Source organism: Molothrus aeneus, chromosome 6 (assembly GCF_037042795.1).
Source record: "Molothrus aeneus isolate 106 chromosome 6, BPBGC_Maene_1.0, whole genome shotgun sequence".
Taxonomy (NCBI): Eukaryota; Metazoa; Chordata; class Aves; order Passeriformes; family Icteridae; genus Molothrus; species Molothrus aeneus.
In genome coordinates, this window is record NC_089651.1 from 42,972,584 (window position 1) to 42,995,130 (window position 22,547).

At 38.8% G+C, this 22,547-nt stretch overlaps 2 protein-coding genes across 5 annotated transcripts in view; both read right to left on the reverse strand.

Moving 5' to 3' along the window:
• STON2 (stonin 2) overlaps positions 1–15,825 on the reverse strand; it is a 75,531-nt gene extending 59,706 nt beyond the window's left edge. For 2 of the 4 annotated variants that reach the window (XM_066551233.1, XM_066551228.1), the window contains exon 1: positions 7,937–7,969. The gene's annotated coding sequence lies outside the window, so the exon portion shown is untranslated. Of the gene's footprint in view, positions 1–7,932; positions 7,970–15,342 lie in introns of those variants that run through there. The other 2 variants (XM_066551231.1, XM_066551230.1) reach the window with 2 other exon arrangements.
• Positions 15,826–15,892: 67 nt separating this feature from the next.
• Positions 15,893–22,547, reverse strand: part of SEL1L (SEL1L adaptor subunit of SYVN1 ubiquitin ligase) — a 33,013-nt gene continuing 26,358 nt past the window's right edge. The window contains exons 19-21 of the mRNA XM_066551234.1: positions 21,470–21,642; positions 21,086–21,214; positions 15,893–19,845 (exon numbers count right to left, since the gene is read on the reverse strand). Coding sequence (XP_066407331.1) covers positions 19,642–19,845; positions 21,086–21,214; positions 21,470–21,642 — 506 coding nt within the window. The 3' untranslated portion in view covers positions 15,893–19,641. The remainder of the gene's footprint in view (positions 19,846–21,085; positions 21,215–21,469; positions 21,643–22,547) is intronic.

The following is a 22,547-nucleotide window of genomic DNA, read 5'->3' on the forward strand; positions in this document are numbered from 1 at the left end:
TTGATGCTTTCATATGTTCTCATTTAAATTCTGCAGACAAGCTAGCCAGATGTATTCCATTTACCAAACCCTCCAAAAGATCCAGTATTTTATTTGCTGTTGTGATGATGATAAAAGTGTTTTTTTAAGTTATCTCACTAACACAAAAAGCACAATGTTCAACAATTATTCCACAAAAAGCACAGTGTTCTACAATTATTCACTGCAGAACCAACTATGGCACCGCAGCATGACATCACTGAAGACAGCCATCAAGAAGCGAACACAGAGCATAAAATCCTATCTACCTGTCCTTCTTCTGTACTGGGACTAATGACAAAAGAAACAGGGAAGGGAGTAAGCTATCATAAGTTTACTGGAATATCATGCTGGATGACCAACACTCTTTCAGAAAACACACAGCCTGGCTTGTAAGAAATGCCATCCTGTTGTGACAGATATTAACTTTCCAGCACTGCTTATATGCATTGCAACAAATTACTGCATTTCAAATATTCACTGTACAAATCAAAAGCTGATCCTGCTTCTATCAGTAAGGATGGGAATTCCATTGTGGAGTGTTTCATCCGCACAAATGAAATCAGGGCTTTATTTTCTGATTACAAATAAGTTAAATGCTAGAAGATGGGTAAAAACACCTTCAGTGAAGATGGTGGGTACAATTATTTGCCATCAATCAGTATCAGTTAAACTCTCATTTTGACTAAGCTGGTGGAAGAGCAAAAAAATAAACACCTCCCCCCCCCCCCAAAAAAAAATCTCCAAGAAAGAGAGAAGTCAAGCCCTCAAGCCCTCAAACACTAGCCACATTCAAGACAAGGGAGGAACTGAATACTGAAGTCTGTAGAGAGATGCTTCACTGGAGGCTGTATGCCTACAGAGAGGATGGGCATTGATCTGTCTGAGCTGTGAGTATGCACAGAATGGGAGAACAGATTCAGAGTGAGAGAAAAACACAGAATCCAACTGTGAAAGCATCAGGAAGACAAGGACTATTGAGGAAGTGATGCAGCCCTGAATGAAAGCAAAGAAGTTTTCTTGTGCTGAATGTTGGCTGAAAAGGGTGATTAGGAACACTGAGCGAGAAAGTCATCTTCTGTTCAAGCCTTCTCTGTATATCCATGTAGCTAACAACTATTTACATATAAATAATTTATCTATAATTGTATTTCTATGTGACATCTTTTATAACTTCTAATCTGTATCAGCAGCGCCTTTCCAATGAAGAGTTTAAAAAGGGGTTTTTGTTATAAAGGAGATCCTTCTTGATTGTTATAGATAAAGGCAACATTAAAATGTGAAGTTGTCTCCCAGTTTATGGAAACCCTGCTTGATTATTTAAAGCCAGACAAAAACCAATACTCTGGAGAAGATAGAACAGGGAACAAGCTTGCCCTAGCAGAAAATTCTTTCAATGATCCAACCGGTCTTTCCTCATTTCCAGTTTCTGAAGAGTTAAATGCAACTTAATGTGATGCCAGGACACTGCAGTCCTTCAGGGCAACCCACAAATATCATGTTTGTTGTCACTCTCTATTTCAGACAGCCTAAATATAGGTCCATTAGACATGATGGTTCTATTCCTTTAGCATGGCTACTCCTGTTTCAAGAGAATGAAAAAACAGCCCTAGGGAAAAAAAAAAAAAAAGCTTGTGCAAAGATTGAATTTAAAGGTACCCAGTTTTTTATATAATATTACCAAAAATATATCTGAAGTAGAAACAAAGTTCCTGACAAGTCAAGTTCATACACAGCACAAAAAGAGTTTGTTTAAAATGGTACTGTCTAAGGCATTTGTGCTTAATTGTATTTGTTTAGTTGTCAAAACATAAGAAAGTTTTGAACTTTTGAACAAAACATAGAAAGTCAAAACATAAGCACAGTATACTAGCATGATGTAGAACAGAGGGTATGAGAAAATCCTTCACTTTTTGTTTTTCGGTTTTATTGAGGTTTTGGGCTGTTTTGTTTTTGCTAACACACACTAATAAGTGGTAGTCTATGGTAGCACCCTGATGATAGTGCCTGTGAGACAGCAGGCAGCCTTTTGCATTCCAAAAGAGGAATCCAAGACACAGGGCCATCTATCTAGGTGAGATCTTTTAAGTGATGCAGAGGTACATGGGGTGAGTGATGCAGGCCCCTCTTGCATATGGAGGCAGTAAGGCACTTGTATTTTATTACACTCAGTGTTTTGCTGAGGAAGCTGCAACAGGGAGACAATGCAAGTCTGACACCAACTGCAGGAAGGAGGACTGGTTGCACCTCATGCTAAAAGGCATCAAATAATTAATACCAACATTATTGCATGGCTTCCATGAGATCATCTTTTAATGGTTAGTTCCAAGCACATTCACATCAATAGCCTGGACTGGATACAGGGAGAATCTGCAAACTTTTCTGGGAAAAAAAGAGTTGAATGCTGGTGTGAAGCTCTGAGCCTGTATGTAGTATGGTAAACTAATACAGCTGCCTCCATTAGAGAGACTGGACAATTCAATTGCAGAGGTCAGAGATGTGTTATTTAGGAGAGGAAAGCCCAGATCTGCCAAATCTATTCTACCTCAGTTTTATTCTCTTCAGTGACACTTAAGATTCTGGCTGTGAATGCCCCCAAAGTAATCCATGCACCGATCAACTGAGCATTCCTCAAGCTAAACTCATGTACTGGATAATTTAGGATAAATTTGGGAGCATGCACCTGATGCTTCCACCATGTATAATTCTTATATATAGAATGTAAGCTTTAGCCAGGTAAATAAATACTTGAACTGTGGTGAACTTGAAACAACCTAGCAAGGATCAGAGCGAAGGGAGCATTTCTGTTGGCAAGTTTCTGTCATTAGGAGCAGCTGGCAACTAAACAGCAACTAATCATTAAACTTCATGGGCCAAATTCTTCCTTACAGCTATTCAATTGAAACTGCTCTGTTAGAAAATAAACAGGCCTTGTGCTGTGGAGCTTGACCAGCTCTAATTTCAGCTTTGCAGCTAGTAATACTTTTCTCTTCAAAAATGCTTGGTAGATGTTTTTTCATGCATTTCCATCACCCACATAACCACAAAACCACAATGAAGTTCTGCAAAACAGTACCTTCTGTTCACCAGATGCCCTTGATTCAGATAGCAAAATTACTGTATTGTATAGCCACTCCCTATTTCAAAAGTAAATTAAAGATAATTCTTTCATTTCATTTTAACAGCTGGCAAACCCAAGAGTCCACAGAGAGAACTGGTTTCTATAAATATTCATGTCTATAAATGCCAACTAAAACTTGGCCTAAAAAGAGCATAATGAATTAAGAAACAGCTCATCAAAAAGACATCCTTTCTCTCCAGCTCACCGGGCAGGTCTGCTGGCCCTTGGACCAGGAGCTCCACTTCAAATCTCAGCTCTGGAGCACACTGACTGCTCTTTGAATATCAGCATAGTTTTTAACTACTAGAGCACCTCTGTAGGATCCTGAAGCACACTGGTCAGTTCTGCCCTCTGTTTCAAGCTGAAGGAGTTGTGCTGAGACATTTAGTTCAGTTACCTTAATAAAGCAAGATGAATCACACCTCCTTTAACTCCAGACACCCAGTCAGACATCTGAGATAGTAACCTGAGGCTCTGCTTATAGTCAGTAGAAGGAGCACATCGTCTCCAGAGGGTCCTTTGCCTGATCTATTTTCTAATGAGGTGAATCCCCCTCCAAGAAGAATATGGTAACTAACTTAAACTTGCATGTCTTTTTTCACACCTAAGGGTGTAAACTTCAAGGAAGTCTTACACACATTTCTAGACATTTCACTGAAGGTGACTGACAAACCTTAATATATCACTGCTAAAAAATATTTTCAGCATTATGGGAAATACTTCCTGTCAAAAAAGCACCTATTGAAGAATTTTTGCAATTGATGAGAGCAAAAGCTCTTTAATTTTATGGTTTCCCTTCAGAAACTGTATCTCTATAGAACTGATGTATAAGAAAGCCATACATTCCAGTAACCCACTTCTTTTAAGATAAATTCCTATTTAAAAAGCACTCTTTGTTTCTATGTTTATCTAAGGGACACATTGTCCTACCATTGATGTCTGCTATTAAGTCTTGCAGTATCGTTCTAAGACGTTAATTATTTTTCTTGTAATTTTTTTTTCTGTCAATATATAATAATGATTATGCCAAATTTAAAAATGGGTTGTCAAGTTGGTCAAGAGGCTATATCCTAAGTTTACAGTAGTAAACAGCATAAAACCTTACCAAGGAGCTGAGTGGTAGAGTGAAATACTTAGCATTAAGGGCACCACTTTCACACTACCTTTTTTGTGGTTTTTACTAACAATTATCTCCAAAATGATCCCGTAGACTGAATTTGCATTAGCACTTGGTGTACATTAAATGAGCTCCTCCTTCTGCTCAAACAGAATCAGTTTACGTGTATCTTTTTTTAGATGCAGAAATGCAGGTGATCAGGACATTCATTTTAAAAGTGCATTCCTGCTCTAAATAATGTGCTCATGTATTTTCATCTATAGTTTTTTCAGAAAAGAAGAGAAATCTGCAACACTGCTGTGTGTTCCCTGGTATTGTCAGGACTGCATCTTTTAAATTTTTTCCATCACAGTTTCTGAAATTGTACTCCCTTTTCAGTTTTGAAAAAAATAGGACGTTCCACACCATTCACCTTATTTGAACATTTAGAAGACAGTGAAAATTGATGGCAGAAGTCAATAGGGGATACATAATTCCTTCCTGGGAAGCAGTCTCACCCACATAGACACCTGTAGATGGATTTCTGGCCCTGTTTAAGGTCCTGGTAAACCTTTGACCACCTACAAGGAGCAAAGACGTAATCCCTGAAGTTTCCAGATGTACCAGCTGAGTTGTAAGGCTTCTAATTTCCTAGGACTCAAATTCTTGTGGTCATAATTACAGCTACAGTCTTGAAGACAACACATGCTCATACCCGACACATACAATGACAGGCATTCCCTCCTTGAGGTTAACCACTTGTGAAGTTATTACATCCATTAGCAGAGTTCACAATCCTGTAAGAAAACATCTGTCATGATGGACTCCAAAGAAATGTACTAAGACATCTGAGGACAAAATAATCTGCAGTTGAATACTTTTTTTTTCTTTTTGTAATGCAACCAATAGCTCAGATAAACTGGCCAAGAATTGCCTTTTGAAGGTTGTCCTTTCCTAGCTCAGTTGAAGTGATTGTCTTAGTTAAACACAACTTTTAGATGGCAAAGATTATGTTAGAGGACTGCCACCACCACATGAGTCCTTATAGTCCTATAGCTTAGTTCCTCATACCGTTTTGGTTTTCCAGCTTCCAGAGAAGGCTGATGGTATTGCAAAGAGATCCTTTAACAGGGCTTCAACAATTCAAAATTGATTCTGTTAGCTTACTGCACAAAGCCTCAATGCAGTACCTGGTTAAAAGCTGCATGAAGAAAGGGTGCCAAGTGTCAGAGCAGGACAGTCCACAAGCCATGACCTTACAGCTGATGCCACCTTGGAAACTGTCTCACAGACTGGAAAAGTCACTGCTTCAGGGGCAACAGAAGCCTTGCAGAGCAAAACATCTTGAGAGGTTGATAACACACTTAGATACCACTTCTCATCTTCACTTGCTGATGCCAGACTTGAGATAGCTGAAAGTTACGGACTCTATAAACATGGTGTATTTAGCCCACTCACAATATGGTTGTAACCCACACACAGTCTGGGTTTCCCAACCAGGGAACTGTACCAGCTGCTAGTTCTTCACAAGATAGGTGGCAAGGCAGCACAAGCAAGGACTCGACATGGGGAGTTGGCCACTACTGAGACGTTGCTGTTACCTTTTTACCTTGCATCCCTTGGACTGTAATCTAAATCAACCACACAGAGTATTAATTGTGCCAATGATGTAGTGAGGGGTACAAGGAACTCAAGGAAAGCTCTGCAGTTAAAAACCAAGGTATGCTGTTCCGTTCTTAATGATAACGAAGGACACAAATTATAAGAGCATACAACTGGTCAGAACTGAGAAACACTGCATCGTGTGGGAGAAAAAAAATCTGACCCTTTTTTCTTACTGGAAAGTTTAATGGTCATGCTCCTGATGACACTGGTATTTTAAAAATAATTTAAAAGCCAAAATTATAAAAGAGCAGAGTTGCCAGCTGTATTCCTAACATATAAGGAAATCTGTATGTTAGATCTGCTAGGGAGTTACTGCTACTCACTTTGTACTTCAAAGCATCATAGGAATATAATGAAAAGCCATTAACAATATACAGAAAAGGTCAAATACTTACCTGAAAAAAAGCATGACATAACAAAGTAATTCATAGTGAACACTGCTTTAAATTATAATCATTCAAATCTGAAAATTCTCGGAGAAGAGACAACCTAGCCATTAAGAAACAAAGTATTTAGAGAAGTCTAATGTGTTGCATAATCCCCCATAATACATCTCATAGAGATGTGGGAAGCTGCTCTTTGAACTTTTTGGTGATAAAACAAACTTTATTAAAATAAACCAGTTTATCTGGACAATATTAAGGCAAAGTCCAGATCTCACTTGTCAGTGTAATGCAAGGTATGTTTCCATCCCCTTGGCAGAGAAAAGAAAAAACAAAAACAGAGTCACATGCCAGAATCAGCGAACACAATAATTTTCCAAGCAACCTGTAGTTTGAAATTTACTTGCCCAGACTAGTAATTTGCAAAATACACATTTCACAGGAGACAAGAATGATTCATATCTGATTCACGAGAAATGTCAATGTTTGCCAAATTTTTGCCTTGACAATACTAAAAGTGCCCTCAAACCAATACTGCAATATTATCCTAAGGATATTTCCCAGCAAAAGGCACAACTAAAGTATGAGAAGACACGAGCTGCAAAGCATCACGCAATCTACTCAAGCAGTTGAGCATTTTTAAAACTTTTGTGTCTCTGGAAACCTGAAGTCTCAAACAGATTAAGCCATAGGAAAGAAAAAATGAGAAAAGCTGAGGCTGATTACAACAAATTAATCCACAAAACAATTAACAAAAACCAAAAGAGAAAAGTGGAGATGCAGCACAGAAAGAATAGTTAACACATGAACTAAACAAATGGGCAGAGAGAAGGCTGTCTGATCGTATATCAACACAAAAATCCACTTTGCATGGAAATGTGTAATTTGAGCATTTTAAACCTACAATTTAACATAGCGTATTCAAACGCGACAACAGAAAGATGAGAGATTTTTGTTTGCCTTGCAATATCTGAACCGCAGAAAAGCGTTTCAAAAGCAGCACAATTCAGCGGACCCAAGCAAGAAAAAAATCCAAACCATGAGTAATTACATAGAGCAGCTGAGGGGTAGGTGGATACGAGCAGCTTCCCCGCGCTGCTGCTAATGAGCGTTAACCCTTCCGCAGCCACAGAGCACCGACCCGCTGCAGGCGCACAGCCGCGCATCCCGAGGGGCGCCGGGCTGCCCGGCACCGGCACCGTCCGCGGAGAGCGGCCCTGAGGGAGCCCGGCACCGGCACCGTCCGCGGAGAGCGGCCCTGAGGGAGCCCGGCACCGGCACCGTCCGCGGAGAGCGGCCCTGGGGGAGCCCGGCACCGGCACCGTCCGCGGAGAGCGGCCCTGAGGGAGCCCGGCACCGAGGGGGAACGGGTCCGCGCTCGGTACACAGGGTCGCGGCCGGGAGCGGTGCCTCGACCCCGGCCGGGGAAAGGGCCGGACCGCGGAGGAGAACCCCGGGCGGCCCCGCTCCGCAAGCACCGAGGGGCAGGCGGCGGCCCGGGCTCCGCCGGCAGGGCCACCTGCCTTCACTTTAGGGCTCCTCGGCTCCAGTTTCTGAAGCGCTGCCCGCCAGCCCCGAGCCACGGTCCCCCTTCCCCGAGGCTCCGCAGGCAGAGCGCGGGGCTCCCCCCGCTCCCCGGCCCCGCGCACCTACCGCCGGCTGCTGCTCCGCGGCCGCTGCAGGCGCCCTCCCGGCGCGATCACCCCCGGCCCGGCCCGCCCGCGCCGCCGCCATTGGGCGCTCCCCGGAGGCGGTGGCGCCGCATTGGCCGGGCCCGCCCCGCCCCGCGCGGAGCCGGCCCCGGCCCCGCTGCCCGCCCGCCCCGCAGCGCCGGCACCGCGCGCAGGTGGCGGCGGAGCGGCCGCCTCGTCCTGCACACTCCCCGCGCTGATCCCTTCCAAGTTTCTTAGGGCCCATTTCTAAGTACCATTCAAAGGCAACGGAGTTCGCCGTCTCTGTTCGCCCACGGGCAAAAATAAATAGCAATGTGCAAATAACAATCGATAATGCAAATAAAATATCCCTCTGCTCGGGGTTATTCAGCGGGCATGCTTAAATACAACGCTATTTATTTGTAACTGGTGAGTTTGTGTGCACACTTTTAACACCAATTAACAGGCACCTCACTTCTTTTGTTGGACCCTGATGAATTTCGCAGATTATGGATTAGGCAGATATAAAAAAGTTAATACAATGTCTATTAACCAAATTGTGCTTAAGCTGTTAAACTGTAAGAGTATTACAAACCTAATAATATAAATTGTATGGTAATTTTAATCTTATTTCTGCCTTTAAATAGTTCAGAGAGCAATTTACATATGAAAATGTCTTTATGGAGAAATTAACTTCTAACCCCAGTACCATTCAGAGACTCCAGCTGAAAGCAAGCTTATGCAAAATGAACATGTGCACCATTAGCCCAAACGTGAGCGCAGATGTGTACATTTACAGCCATTAGCAGGTTTACAGAAGGACTCTGGAGAGCTGAGGGAGTAGCAAGTCACCAAAGACCTTCCTAGAAAATTGAACCTTGCAAGCTGAGAAATGTTATTGGCCATTTGCAATAAACACGATAATAACAGCCTTAATTAGGAATGGGGACTGAGTGTAAAAAGAAAAAACAAAAAAAGAAGATTGCAGTTTTATTCTTCTCTGGGTGAACTAAAGAGTTCTAAAAAGTGCAAACCACTGGGAAAATCTCAAATGCAAAGTGCAAGATAACCATGGGATTACAACTGATGTTCCATTCAGCAGCTTGGCACGTCTAGTTCACCTGGTTGTTTCGAAGAGGCTTTCAAAGGCGGTCCTGGTGCGGAGCAGTGCGGGAACACATTACAGAGAACACTCGAACCGAAGCGCAAAGCCCCCGTGGCACAAGCGGGGGACACGGCGTGTCCCAAAGCACCGACACGAGTGCCAGCTAGAGGCGGCTGGGGGAAAACAGCACACAACAACTCCAACATTCCCAAACGGGACTTGCTGATTCCGTCTTATCCAGCAGTAGAAGATGTTGATTGCCCAGACAAAGCCAGTCACCTGGAAGATGTTTAGTTGAATAATCTGCCCAAATGGGTTTAGGCGGGCTCTCAGACTCATTTACATGTGTACAGGGTAAATTCAACAAGGACATGGATGGTTCTACTCAAGTACAACTGGTGTCTTTGTTTCTTCTCAGGATTGTTTTATGAGCCAAAAGAACTACAGAGTGGTTTTCCAATTGTTGCCCTTTATCTTCCCCATCTTTAATAAATCCAGGATCCAGAATTACATTATTCACCTCTAGTGTACTACGAATGATCCTGGCTAGAAAGAGACTTGGAGGCCATCAATCCTTTCCTGGTTTTGGTCAAGTTCTGAACCCCATTTCTTCTTTTGCCTTTCCCTCTTCTTTGTTTTCTGAATAAAAGTAAAAGCTATTACAGAGTAACTTTTCACAACAGTATATGAACTTATAGTCAGAAAGGCTTGTGACAGCTACCAATACTGTCACAAACAGTCCAACCATTGCAGTGGTTGCTCTATCTCTCATTGCTAAAGCACAAAGCATGAAATGTCATCAGTCAGGCTGTAATCACCAGAAATACATTTTCCATCTTTGCTTTCTTTTCACTCCAGAGCATATTTACTGATAGCCTTTAGATGGTTTAAGGGCTGAGGAAAGGGATGTTTCCTCATTTAAGAAATCATTAAAGGAAAAAAGGCTTGCACATAATATATTACTTTTTTTAGCACTTTTTTCTCTTTTATGCAGATTACCAGGCTTAAATTTGCTCTAGCATTAATTACTTTTTCTGATATTAGGTAAATTGAAGTTCCTGTGTTAAGCATCTGTTGCCTTATACATTACAACAGTTCTCTTATCATTATAGTTTTGTTGTCTTATATATTACAAAGGTTCTCTTATCATTATAGTGCAAGGATTCCATAGCACTAGAGCTTCATGCCTCCTCGATGTTTCTCGTAGGCAGCTCCTCTAAGCATTGACTATTCCTGGTCCTTGCAGCAGCCATCTGACTCCTCTGACTTCAGTTCCCACCAATCCACTCTTTTATGCCACTAGTTCTTATTTGCTACAGGTGTTGCCTGTTATCATCTGGCCCACTCCTAATCTTTAGTAATAGGGTCCAGCTGCAGCTCATTGGGGGATAAGATTACATTCTACATTACCCATTCTGTGTCCTCCTACAAGCATCCTTTTAAAAAGGAGGAGTGGGACAGAGGCAGGGGGAGAGCAAAAACATGCTCTATAACATTTGATTCTCTAACACTATTTATTCCATCAAAATTATGGTATAATTAGCACAACATCACACAACTCTGTTTAGTATTATTCTGTTTGGACTTGAAAGAAATTTTTGCTTTATATTTCTGAAGTTCTTTTACTAGTAAGATCTGGAATGGAAGGAGTAGCAGGTAACATACCTGATACAAATTCTTAGATTTTCTTGAGTCCTCTTAGAATCAAAACCACAGAAAACACTTTTGGTCAGCCCTGCAATGGTCAGGCATTTGAACTTAATGGTCATTACAGGTCCTCTTTTCCACTGAATTATTCTATTACATCAGAGCGTCAAACCCTAAGTTATTCTATTTAATTAAGTATATTCAATTTCTGGTTGAACCTTGCTGTTCCTACAATTGAAAGAGAAGTTAGAATATACTTGAGCGTTTATCCCCACCAAAGTAAAGACATAGGGGAAAGAAAAAAAAAAATTAAACCTACTCCGGAGATTCTGATTTGCCTACTTCAAATAGTTTGGGTTTGAAGAACAAAGATCATATTCTTCCATTTTCTACAATATGATAATATTAACCATAAAAATGCAGCATTCTATTCTTGATATTCTGACTGATGTTGAAGATGTATTTATGATACGACTCTACAGGGTTAGAGCATGCGAAATCATAACTCTAAACTCAGTACTACATGTACTGAGTAACTAAAGGCTAGAATAATCCCAATTCTAATTTATTTTGAATATACACATCTCCTGACTTTTTGTTCTTTCAACTTGACAGCTAACTAGGGTTTTTCATGTTAATATTTCATTATATAGATATGAATAATTCATTATATCTTGGAAAATGATGCTATTTTATTCCAATACAAAACCATGATTCTCATGCAAGCTTTACTGCAAATTTAATTAAATTTGTCAGTTAACAGAATTCAATATATTTCATCATACTGAATAAGGCAGTGTGACTTAACCCTTAGTTGTGTGCCAACAGAGGCTCTATTCGGAAGTGTACAGAAGCACTTTGAGATTTTCTTTACCTATCTGGACCTGCTTCCACAATTAAGTCTGTACTTATTTCCTTATACGGTATCACAAAGTAGTCTCACAGGAGTGCTACTTCTCAGCCAGTGAGCTGATATTGACACACAGAGCAGCAAAAGAAAATAAATGTGTGGTGTCAAAAGATTGTTTGCTCAGCTCCCTTACCTCAGACCATGTGCACACACCTGCAGGGTCTTTGCTCCAGCTGCCACAGCCCAGCCTGGAAGATCACATCCTTCAGGAGAGATTTGTTTAACTGCACACCTCAGTAATGGCAAGATTAGTTTAAAACAAATATTGTTGAGACAAATGCACTGTTTCCAGCATGGCAGGCCATCACCCTCACCTCCCCTTTAGACAATATTTTCCCCATAGAAGGGCATTTCTGAATGACCAGACACCCTTGTTTTGCCATCTAACAGCAAACCAAATTACCAGTATCTGCAGAGCTCATTCTGCCTGCAATCTGAGCAACTGAAGAGTTGGTAGAATAGCAGTGCCAGGAGTGTAATGGCTATTGGAGAAATTTGGAAGCATCAAATGCTTAATATAAGCATAGAGAGAGTTAAAGGCTCAAACATACTCATTTTATGTAATTTGAAAGCTTTCTTTTCTGTAGTTGCAAGAAGCCTTTATGATTTGGCATTTAGAAATCCCAAGGAGACAGTGGAAATTAATATTTTATTTGCTGTGTTTAAATAAGGAATAGTATTTTAAAATGACAGAATATTGTTTGTTCTAGCACCTTTCAGAGTGCCAAATGGAATTAATAAGACACTACATCTGAAATCTTGAAGGGGTTTTATTTTTAGATTTACTTTTCTATTAATTTTAGTAGTATTTACCATAGAGTTTTTCAGTTTTCACCCAAAGGATTATTTGCAAACTGTTTACTCTAAACATGAGAGCTGTGATTATGATGCTAAACAAGTATCACCAGAAACATTTAGAAGTATTTTGTATCAACCTACCTTTTGGAACTGAACTAAGAATGACACATGTAGTGAAGAGTGAACTCTTTGGCACTTCTAAACCCAAACATAATAATTAGGCCAATTTTTTGCAATTACATGTGCAAAAAACCTGAAGTACATTTTTTTGTGTCTCTATGGAGCTATTAAATGAATATGGAAGACAGAGTAAGCAAACAGTTAATATACAATGTTCAGTTTGTTAGTTGAGAGATGACATCAATGAAGAAACCCTTCTTTCTTGCCCTGTTTTGAGAAGTTTCTACCTACTTGCACCCTTTGCCTTCCAAAAAATCAGACTCCTAGTAGGGAGCTCACTAAGTTTTTAGTTTAGCAAAGAGGCAGGAAAAGCCAACACAGCTGCGTGCAGTGAGATCACCACATTTATCTCACTGGGTCTGAATTCTCTTACTAGAGTCACCTCCCTTCTGTGCAATGTTTCCCAGATTTCAACAACCAAGTTAAACACAGAATTATTTGTAAAAAATATGAAATCTTTCATTAGGGATGAAAACTAGAGATGAAACTAAGTACAACCTGAAGTGAATTAACTCAAGTCCTCCTGATCCCACTGCCCCAGTAATGAAGATAACAAAATCACTTTGGAAAACTCACCAAAATGTAGATTGCCAGGCCTTCACCCTTTGAATTCAAAGCTGGATGATTGTTCAAGAAGTACCTTTTTTATACTGCAAATTTATAACCCTTAAACTGAAACATTTCACGTATTTCTTCAGTAATTTTAACATTGGCTATGACTTTAAAGTCTATGAAGCATGTTTGATTTTTTTACATATCCCTTTTTAATATCAGTAATGCAAATTGACTTTTCCTTTAAAATTGCTGTTGACTAGATCTGGGAAATTTTTCAAATAGTAGTAGTGATAACAATAATAATAAATTATTTAGAAGCACCTAAAATGCTATTAATAGAATTTCATTATATAGCAAAGTCTGGAGCCTAACAAACATTAAAGTAAGACTGCTCAGAAACAAATAACATATTTTTAATTTGTTTTCAAGCTATTTGGATAGCTCAAATATTGCACCAGATGATCTCAGTGAAAAATGATTTTTAAAAATTTCTTCATCACCTGTTGCTAAACATTTTCACTTGTTTTAGTGGGAAAAATTTCGTACTCTAAGAAAATATGGATTTAACTTTGCAAAAAAACCCACTCTCCTGGAAGCTGTGCACATGATATTCCAAACAATGTTGGAAGACAGCTTGGCACATTTTAGAATGATTTACATACTAAAAAATTTGGGAAGGCATGGAATTACCTTCATGGAAAGGTATTTACCAGGTCTTACCAGAAGCTACAGTGATTTTTAATTTTGAACTTTTGTTCCACAAATGAGAGAAATAAGAGTAATGAATTATTTAATTTTGTAAAATTTCCAAAGCTCCTACAACCAAGGACTTCTTACATCTTTGTGTATGTGTGCGTACATACACACATACATTCTCCCAAGATATGACAGTGACTCAAAGTGTGGAAGTTACTCCATTCCCAACCTTGGGACCTGAAGTATTTAACAAGTTCAAGTTGCTGTTATTGTCTAACACCCCCTTGTGGCTACAAACACACACCCCAGGTACAATATTTTTTCCCCCCAGCAAAAGTAGTTAATTAGAAGCAATAAAAACATTGGTATGAATCCTGTACAGAAATGGAGCCACATAACACATGGGAACTGGAACAACTGATTTTATAAATAACAACCTATGTTTAGGAGGAAGAATGAAGAAAAACAAGCATATAAAAAGAAGGAAATACAGAAAATGATTGACAGAAGAATTGAAGAGCTCTAATTTCAGTATTTTGCAACACAAAAAACTGATATTCTTCAAAGTTATTTTCAATAATCTGGAACTGTAACACATGTTATATGGAAAGTTCAAAAAGCTGGATACCAAAGAAATAAAATGTGATCAACCCATCTCTGTGAAAGCTAAATGACATCTATCTCTCTTACTACCTGAAGTGCAACTACAATGGTACTCCACCCTCCACTTACTTTTCTTTCTGAAAATAAAATTTAAGATGATATGTTGCAGTTTTCATTATCTGGATATATGGTACACTGCCCTCCCTCATTCTTGGCTTTAGAAGAAATTGATTACAGTTGTCTGAAGATTTTTGACAGTAAGTAGGCTAGAGTGACTTTTTTTCCTCAATTATTCTTCATAAAAAAAGGGAATCAAAGTCATGATTCCAATAATATCATGAGAGTTTAGAGAAGAGGAAGAATATTTTGCCATTATATCAAATAACACATTCTAATCAAACAGGTCTTGTAGGTTTAGAAATGATACTCTCTAATAATATTTTAATTGGTTTCAGTCTCAAGACTAAAATATAGAAAATACAGCAATATAAAAACCAAAACCAGACCAAATATATTAGTTTTCAATGAACTCTATCCTGGAGCTTTTAAAGACTAACAAGCTACAGAAATCCCTAACACTCCCCCATACCGCACTATAGATTTACCTGGTACTCAGTTCCCTCCACAGAACACAGCTCCACATTGACTACAGGCTACAAATAAAATAAAGTATCTACTTGACCCCACCTCAACTGAGTATGTCAGCACTCACATCTCCAACAGTGGACTTTTTTGGAAGGTGAGGGATGACCTCACTAAGCTTGAGCTTTGTTGGTTGAACTCAAGCTGGTTTTAATACCTGCAGTTCTGCTTTTACCTGCAACAAATGCTATTGGCAGGAGCAGAAAACATGGAAAGCCTCCAAATACTTCAGAAAACTATGTGATTTGGGCTGATGCTCAGGATCACTTACCTATTAATACCTTTCCTAGGTATTACTGCTCCCCCACTGTCCTTATTTTCCTTCTCCCCAATGAAGCACATTGGAAAGCCCATCAACTTAATGAATTTAACAAGGGAGGACTTGGTCTCAACAGGTGGAGCCTGAAGGGATGATTGGGTCAAAACCAGCCTGCAAAACAAACCAATCTGTCAGCTTGGAGTAGTCCCTCCCCCAGTACCCATTCCAACTGACTGAATTATCCCTGTATCAGTGTTGAAAATGCAGTAGTAATTCTCAAGTTATTGGTCACTACTCTTGAATCACACAGCAGTTCACAAGGCTGTGTCTACCAGCCAAGGTACAAATACTGTATACACTGTCTCACACATACACACACGCAGAGGGCAAGTTTATAGCATAACTGAAGACATTCCCCCTCTCTCTTTGCCCTTCCTAAGGAATGGAAGTGAAAAGTATGAGAATCCTTACAGGAAGGGATGCATTGAACAGTGGCACATACCAGTGCACATGACTTGCAATTCACGTCTTCTGTCATCATAACCACTGTGAACACTGAGGGTGACCACACAGGTGGTATCTTTATTTCACAAGATTAAAGATACAGTACAAAATGAATCTGTACATCTTTCTATTAACAGAATTTGTTTACACAATTATATTACATTTGACCAGCCTTTATACTGATTTTAAATACAAAATAAATTTACAAAACTCCTACAAGACCCTTTTAAAGAACTGTAGCTGATAAAAACAAAGGGTTCCCCCCAATAGTCCCTATTTGCCATATGCATTTGCAGTAGTTCAAATCAAACTAAATCTTTTCAGTTTAATATTCTCTGAAACAAAAAAATAGAATTTCAGTTCACTGTTGCCTATCTAAAAGGAAAGCAACTTGCAAAGGTGAGTCTAATCCCCTTTTATAGGCCAAAACTAGCATATAATAGGTGGAAATTAGATAATGCATAGTCTTAAAAAGTCCTTTCACAAGCTGTATCCTAATGTTTTTCCCCCAAATTAAAACATTTTTTTTTTTAGTAAGAGTAGCTGACTTATGGAAGATAACTAAAAAGTGAGTAAAACTATCTTGCAAGAGTCTCATGAGGATGTTTGTATCAAAGGCCTTACCTTCTATTACACTGTCCCATTATGGACAATATAAAGCAAGAAAATTATTTCAACAGATAGCTCTGGGACAAGTTTCACCAGTGATGAACTAAAATCCTGTTTTCTCAACAGTTCAGTGTTTCTTTTAACTACCAAGAACAGCTAATGTCTTTGATTAATAATTTGAGATGCAGAATAATGCGTTTCTTCATATTTTCCCACAGTTTTCCTACATATAAAAATCCCACCAATAACACTTACTGCTCTGTAGTTCCATTTTCTGTGCAGGGAAAGAAGAGCATGTGTCTATGAAGGTCAAATAGGCAGGCTCTGGCCTATGTTACTACACACAAAGAATACAACTTTGCATTCAAACCACGCTGAACACACCCAGAAAGGTTTCTCTTAAATCAAGTTTCCCTTCTAAAATACTCCTGCATATAAACTATAAGATAACCTGTGTGCTACCAAAAGGGAAAAGTAATTCACTGCAGTAAACTGAGCAACTCAGCTTCTTTAGGAAAAAGATGCTTGATTAACTGAGTGCACAACAAGGAACATATTGCTAGTAAGAGTTAAATATATTTTCCTCAAAATGCAAGTTTCAGAACAGAGTAGTAAGGGATTGTCATAAAAACTTAAGTCATGGTGTAGATAACTGATTTAGAAAACTTATTCATATCTTTAATCCCTGAGTTAACTTGCCATTATTTATGGTAAAGTACCTTTTTCTTCTACCACCACATTCAAATGAATGTCATCTGAAAAGTTAGTGGTAGTAATTTGGTGGAAGGGAAAAAAGCAGGAGAAAGACTTCCTTATTGCTCCTTCAAAAAGCATTTTTTTTAAAATGAAGTAACTTGCTGATCTTCAGTTGTTTTCTTCTGGTGATTTCTTGGATGTAAAAATGCATTAGATTCACTGAAAGTCATCTACAAGACTGTCACATAGCAGCAGTGATGAGAGATTCTCATGCAAGTAAAAGAGAGCTTTTAGAATTTAGTTCTAATAGATCAACAACCAAAGCATTTTAATAATGCAGTAACAAAATTGTTAAATTGCCTAAGAGGCCAATACCAATGAATGAATGCTATTTAACGGAAAAACCTTTTCCATATAATCTTTAATTTACTCATGCCAAGCTAAAATGAGTTATTAAGTGAGAGTGGCAAAATATGTCAGAAGGAGTGTTCAGAAGTCGCAGATATCTTAGAAATGCAGCTGGGGAATGGTGTACATATAAGACACTACATGTAAGTTCAATACTGTTTCATCTGCTAATGATGATTGAGACTGAACAAGGCATTCCTCTAACACATACTGCAACCCTCCACACTGAAATTAAAGATTTGTCTTCATATGACCAGCATAAGCATTATGAAGTACTGAGAAGGTCTACCTATAATACTAGTACCTTTAATACTAGTCATCCGTGACATTTCCATTTACAAAAGAATGGATTGCTTATCTTCTATCCCAAACTAGAGGCCTATTGTGCAATGATCTCGTTGCACATGTACCAAGTATAAAACCATACCAAACTCTCAATTCTAAATAAAGTGTATTGATATGTTGTTGCCAATACACTGGAAAAACATTTGCATGAAAAGAAGCCCTTAACCCTTTAAACACAACAGCTTCTATCAGAAAGCAGCTAAAGCCTCCTTATTTGTATTCATTCAGCTTTATGATAGTATATTCAGAGGGTTTAATGCTAGTACAGAAACCAATATTTCACTACCATTGGAAAATAAGAACAGACACTTATGCATTTCATGCTCCTAGACTATTCTGCCACTACTTCCCATCCCCAGCCCCAGAAATTATAGTTCAATGAAAATCGTCACAAAGTGAAGATTCCTCTTGCAGTCTTAAATCATCAGTCCACAGGTCACAGTCTTTACACCCATTAAAAGGCCTTTACACTGACCTGGTGGCATCAAAAAGCCACTAGTCTTCTTTCTCTTTGGATTTTCTTGTTACAAAGGGTCCTCAAGATGGCACAGCCAGAGACATTACTTGTGACTTTCCTCTATGACAGCTACAAGAGAGGCTGGCGACAACCAGAGCACCCCTGTAGCTTTGGAGCAGTATCACTGGCATAAGCCCAAGCCCTTTTGTAGAGAGCATGCATTTTTGTGGCTCTTTTTGGTAGATGCAATAAGCAGATGCATGCATGAGATAGACACATTTCTTTCTTGCAGTGCAAATCACTAACAGGTTTGTTGAAAATCAAGCACAGAACTTCCAACTCCAAAAGCAAGTCAGCTAACTCACTGAGATTTCTGGCTCTCTCCTTTCTTCAGTGTGCGCAGTAATACTGGTGCTTTCTGCTATCTAGACTCAGCCTCTTAGTCAAGACAAATTGAAATTTAGGAACTCTACCAATATGTTTTCATGTCATGAAGGACTGCGAAGTACACAGGCTCCTGAAAAGCTTTAGGAGTATGTGAGATCTGGGTGCTGTGTGCACAGTTTTTGACTGACAAACTTTACAGACCCCACCTGTCCCACACCACCTTATGGGCTACATACTGACTGCTGAGAACTGTCTAAGGGGAATGGAGGAAAATACCCAAAACAAAAAAGCACAAATGGAGAGTAGCATGTTTGCTGGCTTAGTTTTACAGGGTTTATCCATAATCTATGTTAAACCATCCAAGACAGCCTAAAAGACCAAAGTGTTAAGAAATACTAAAAAAATGCAATAAGGACTATAGAAACACTTGGGATGCAGATCAGAATTTAAGTTCCTAACAGCCCTAATCTTTTCAGAATTTGAATAGAGGTCAGCTTCTTGGACTTAAATTGGCCATAAATTTATAATTATTACTTTTATAAAGGGCAACTGCTATCAAGCAGGCAAAAATCTTCCACTGCTAGCCTTCTGTCTCTCTGGGAGATGAAAAGGACTCTGAATAAAGAAGAACTAGATACAGCAGGCAACATTTTTGTAGTAGCACTCTTGTGTTTCCATGAAAAAAGCCATAGTGTTATTCCATTGGCACTGAAATAACATTCAAATCAGTTTCAAAATAATTTTCTTATCCCTGAAAAAAGGCATCATTCTAAGCAGCTTTCAAACATTTTTTTTAAACTTCTTTGTGCCTCTTTTGGGGGAGGGACTGTTGATCCAAAGTCCTAATTCACAATGAAAATTGTTCCTTTTGGAAAAATCCAGTTCTTTGACTGAGGCTCTTGTTGCTATTGTGGTGGTTGATGCTCTGGGGGCGGTTCTTGTTGAGGCACAGCTGGCCGCAGTCCTGCTGCTCTGGGAATTGCCTGGTGTTGCCTTTGTCTGTAAGCTATAATTGTTCCCAGGAGCAAGGCGATGATGGTCATAAGGTAGAGGTCCCACTCAGGCCCCAGCAGCTGGTCCATATCAATGTGTGAGAATACCTCTCTTATCTAAGGAAGAAAAAGTCCACATCATGTCAAAGAACACAAATGGGAAATTACTTTGATTTTAAATTCCACCTGTAACACTTTTCACGTACAAGTATAAGTTTTAAAACTTAGTGGCTCTTTTCCTCTCTGAAAAAACAGTATCACATCAGTGACATTTTCAGTTTCCAGGAACTAAAACACCATTGAGACTAAGAGCCATCCTATACAGAATGAGGTACTCTATTTTCTATTTTAGAGATGAAAGTTCCACTATGGAGTTTTGTGGCCTTCTCATGGAATGACAGAGCATTAAGCCTCAGGACACTTGTGGGGTACAATGCTGAGATTTGTGCAGGTAATGGACAGGGAATTTTGATTGAAGAGCCTTTTTGTAAGAGCCCATTTGCATAAGGATTAGCCAACACACACTTCAATGCTTCACTACTGTATCTGATGATACTACACAGTCACTTTAAATCACTTTAAAGCCAATTTAAATCTGCAGCAGCAGACTTAAAACTAGGAAAAGCTGCACTCTGCATACCAGCTTCTGTGAGTGCTACGTGGGTATTTGCCCAATTGACTTAGGTATTTTGACTGTCCTCAGCCTAAATACTACTATAATTTGTCAAACTTCGCTGAGTAGTCTGAAACTGCATTTGCTCTAAGTGGTAATAACTTCCATACCATTTTCATTTATTAAAATCCAAAAAGGCAGTAAGATGTCAGAACACTGAGAAATATTGGAAAGACTTCACTTTAATTACAGACAAATTTTTTTTCAGGGCCACCACTCAGGAAAAACAATACCAAATACCTAAACTAACTAATACAAATACATTTTTCCCCCACAGAGATCAAACACAAGTATAATGGGGTTGTTACAGCTGAATATAAAATAGCATGAGAATCAGGGATAATTTTTTTTTCCCCTAAGCAATTATGTCAGTTAAATTCGCTTCATTTTGATAGCAGATGGTCATGGCTAAGAACAGTTAAACAGTTTTGAGAAATTCTCTTCAAGGGAAGAACAGCACAGAAGAGCACTGCCTGTGCACATTTCAGATTCACAGAGTTGCACAAATAGGAAATAGGAATGAAAGCTTCACTGACTTTCTTTATATGCAACAGTAGAATACAAATCTATCCTAAGTTTGCAGAATGTTCAAGCAATACTTCTACTTAAGTAAAATTACAAAGTAAGCTACTTTTAAAAATGGAAAACACATTTGCTCTTCACTTTTAACTCTGCATTACTTACATTGATTTCTCGTATGTACTGCAAGGAATAAATCACTCCAAGCTTGCAAAGTGCTAGGAAGACTGGAACCTGAGCATCTGGGCTTGCTTCAGCTGCCATGTCATAAAATCGCTTTGCGAGATGAATATCCTAAAGTTAAGAAAATTCAAAACACAGTTTTGAAGAACTTGAATAATTAACCATAGTTTTTTTTTTCCTAAGATATGTTCACCTTTGATGTCTATGCATCATTACTTCACATAGTTAAGTGTGAAGTCAATATACTTGTCCATTGCCTATTGGGGAATGTGTTGGGAGACACGCTAATTCCACTAGTTGTGGACTCAATAGAATATTAGCAAATGTACTCTAACAAAGCAGACTCTCAGTGTACAGCTCACTCACCTGCTTGATGCCCAACCCCTTCTCATGCATGTAGCCCAGATTAAACATTGCTTGAGCACTGTGCTGCTGTTCTGATGCCAGTCGATAGTGAATAAATGCGGTTTCGTAGTCAACATCAGTACCAAACCCATAAAAATGGTAATCTCCAAGTTTAATTCTTGCAACAGTATATCCTATAAATCAAAAACAAAAAAGGATAAAAACTAGGCAAAGAAACCCTTTTGGCTTCTTATGAAGATGCAGTAGGAGCATTAGTATTACTTTTAACAGTTAGTATAAACTGTTTATCTTTTACCACCCCCTCACATAAACAGCTTTTATTTTTAAAATTTGGTTAAGCTAACCAAAACACAGCCAATTTCTATCGGTAGGTAAGACTTTTTCCTAGTAATCATACCAACATTTTTATTGCTGTATAGTGCTATCAGCTGAAAACCTGTAACATTTCCATGATCAGTCCCTTATTACAGAAAAACTTTTAATTTGCTATATGGTGGCCTTGAAAGGATTCATCTTTTTTTTTAGAGCAGTAACACTAGAAACTTGAAAAATAGTGTCATCATTCATGCCATCATCTCAATTTTGTAATTTTAAACTAAAAGCCTTGAAAGTCTGAATTTGCATGGTAGTCTTGCTCTAAAGTTAAAAACTAGTAGACAGATATTAGTGTAGATGCATCCCTTTGGAAGTGGGATACCTCAAAATATTTCCTCATTAAGTTCACTTTTGGTTATTTTAGGGTAGGTAAACAAGCACCAGAGTTTAAATTTGTGTTGTTTGGACATCAAGGATGCATTTTTCATCAATGCTTACTTTGAACAGGAAATTGCATTTCTTAATAAATGATGAAAGGTAACAAATTACTCTGAAGGATTTTGGATTTATTTTTCCAAGCAGATACACTTTTAGAAAAGTCAATGTAAACATTGCTAATGTTGTTTAACTGCTCTATAATTCCATATGGAACAGCAAAAGAAACACAAAGTACATTTGTATTTTAGTCCTTTTAGTCTTTAGAATCACAGAAAGGCTCAGATCTGCAAGGATATTGTAATGACACTATAGCTAACGATAGACC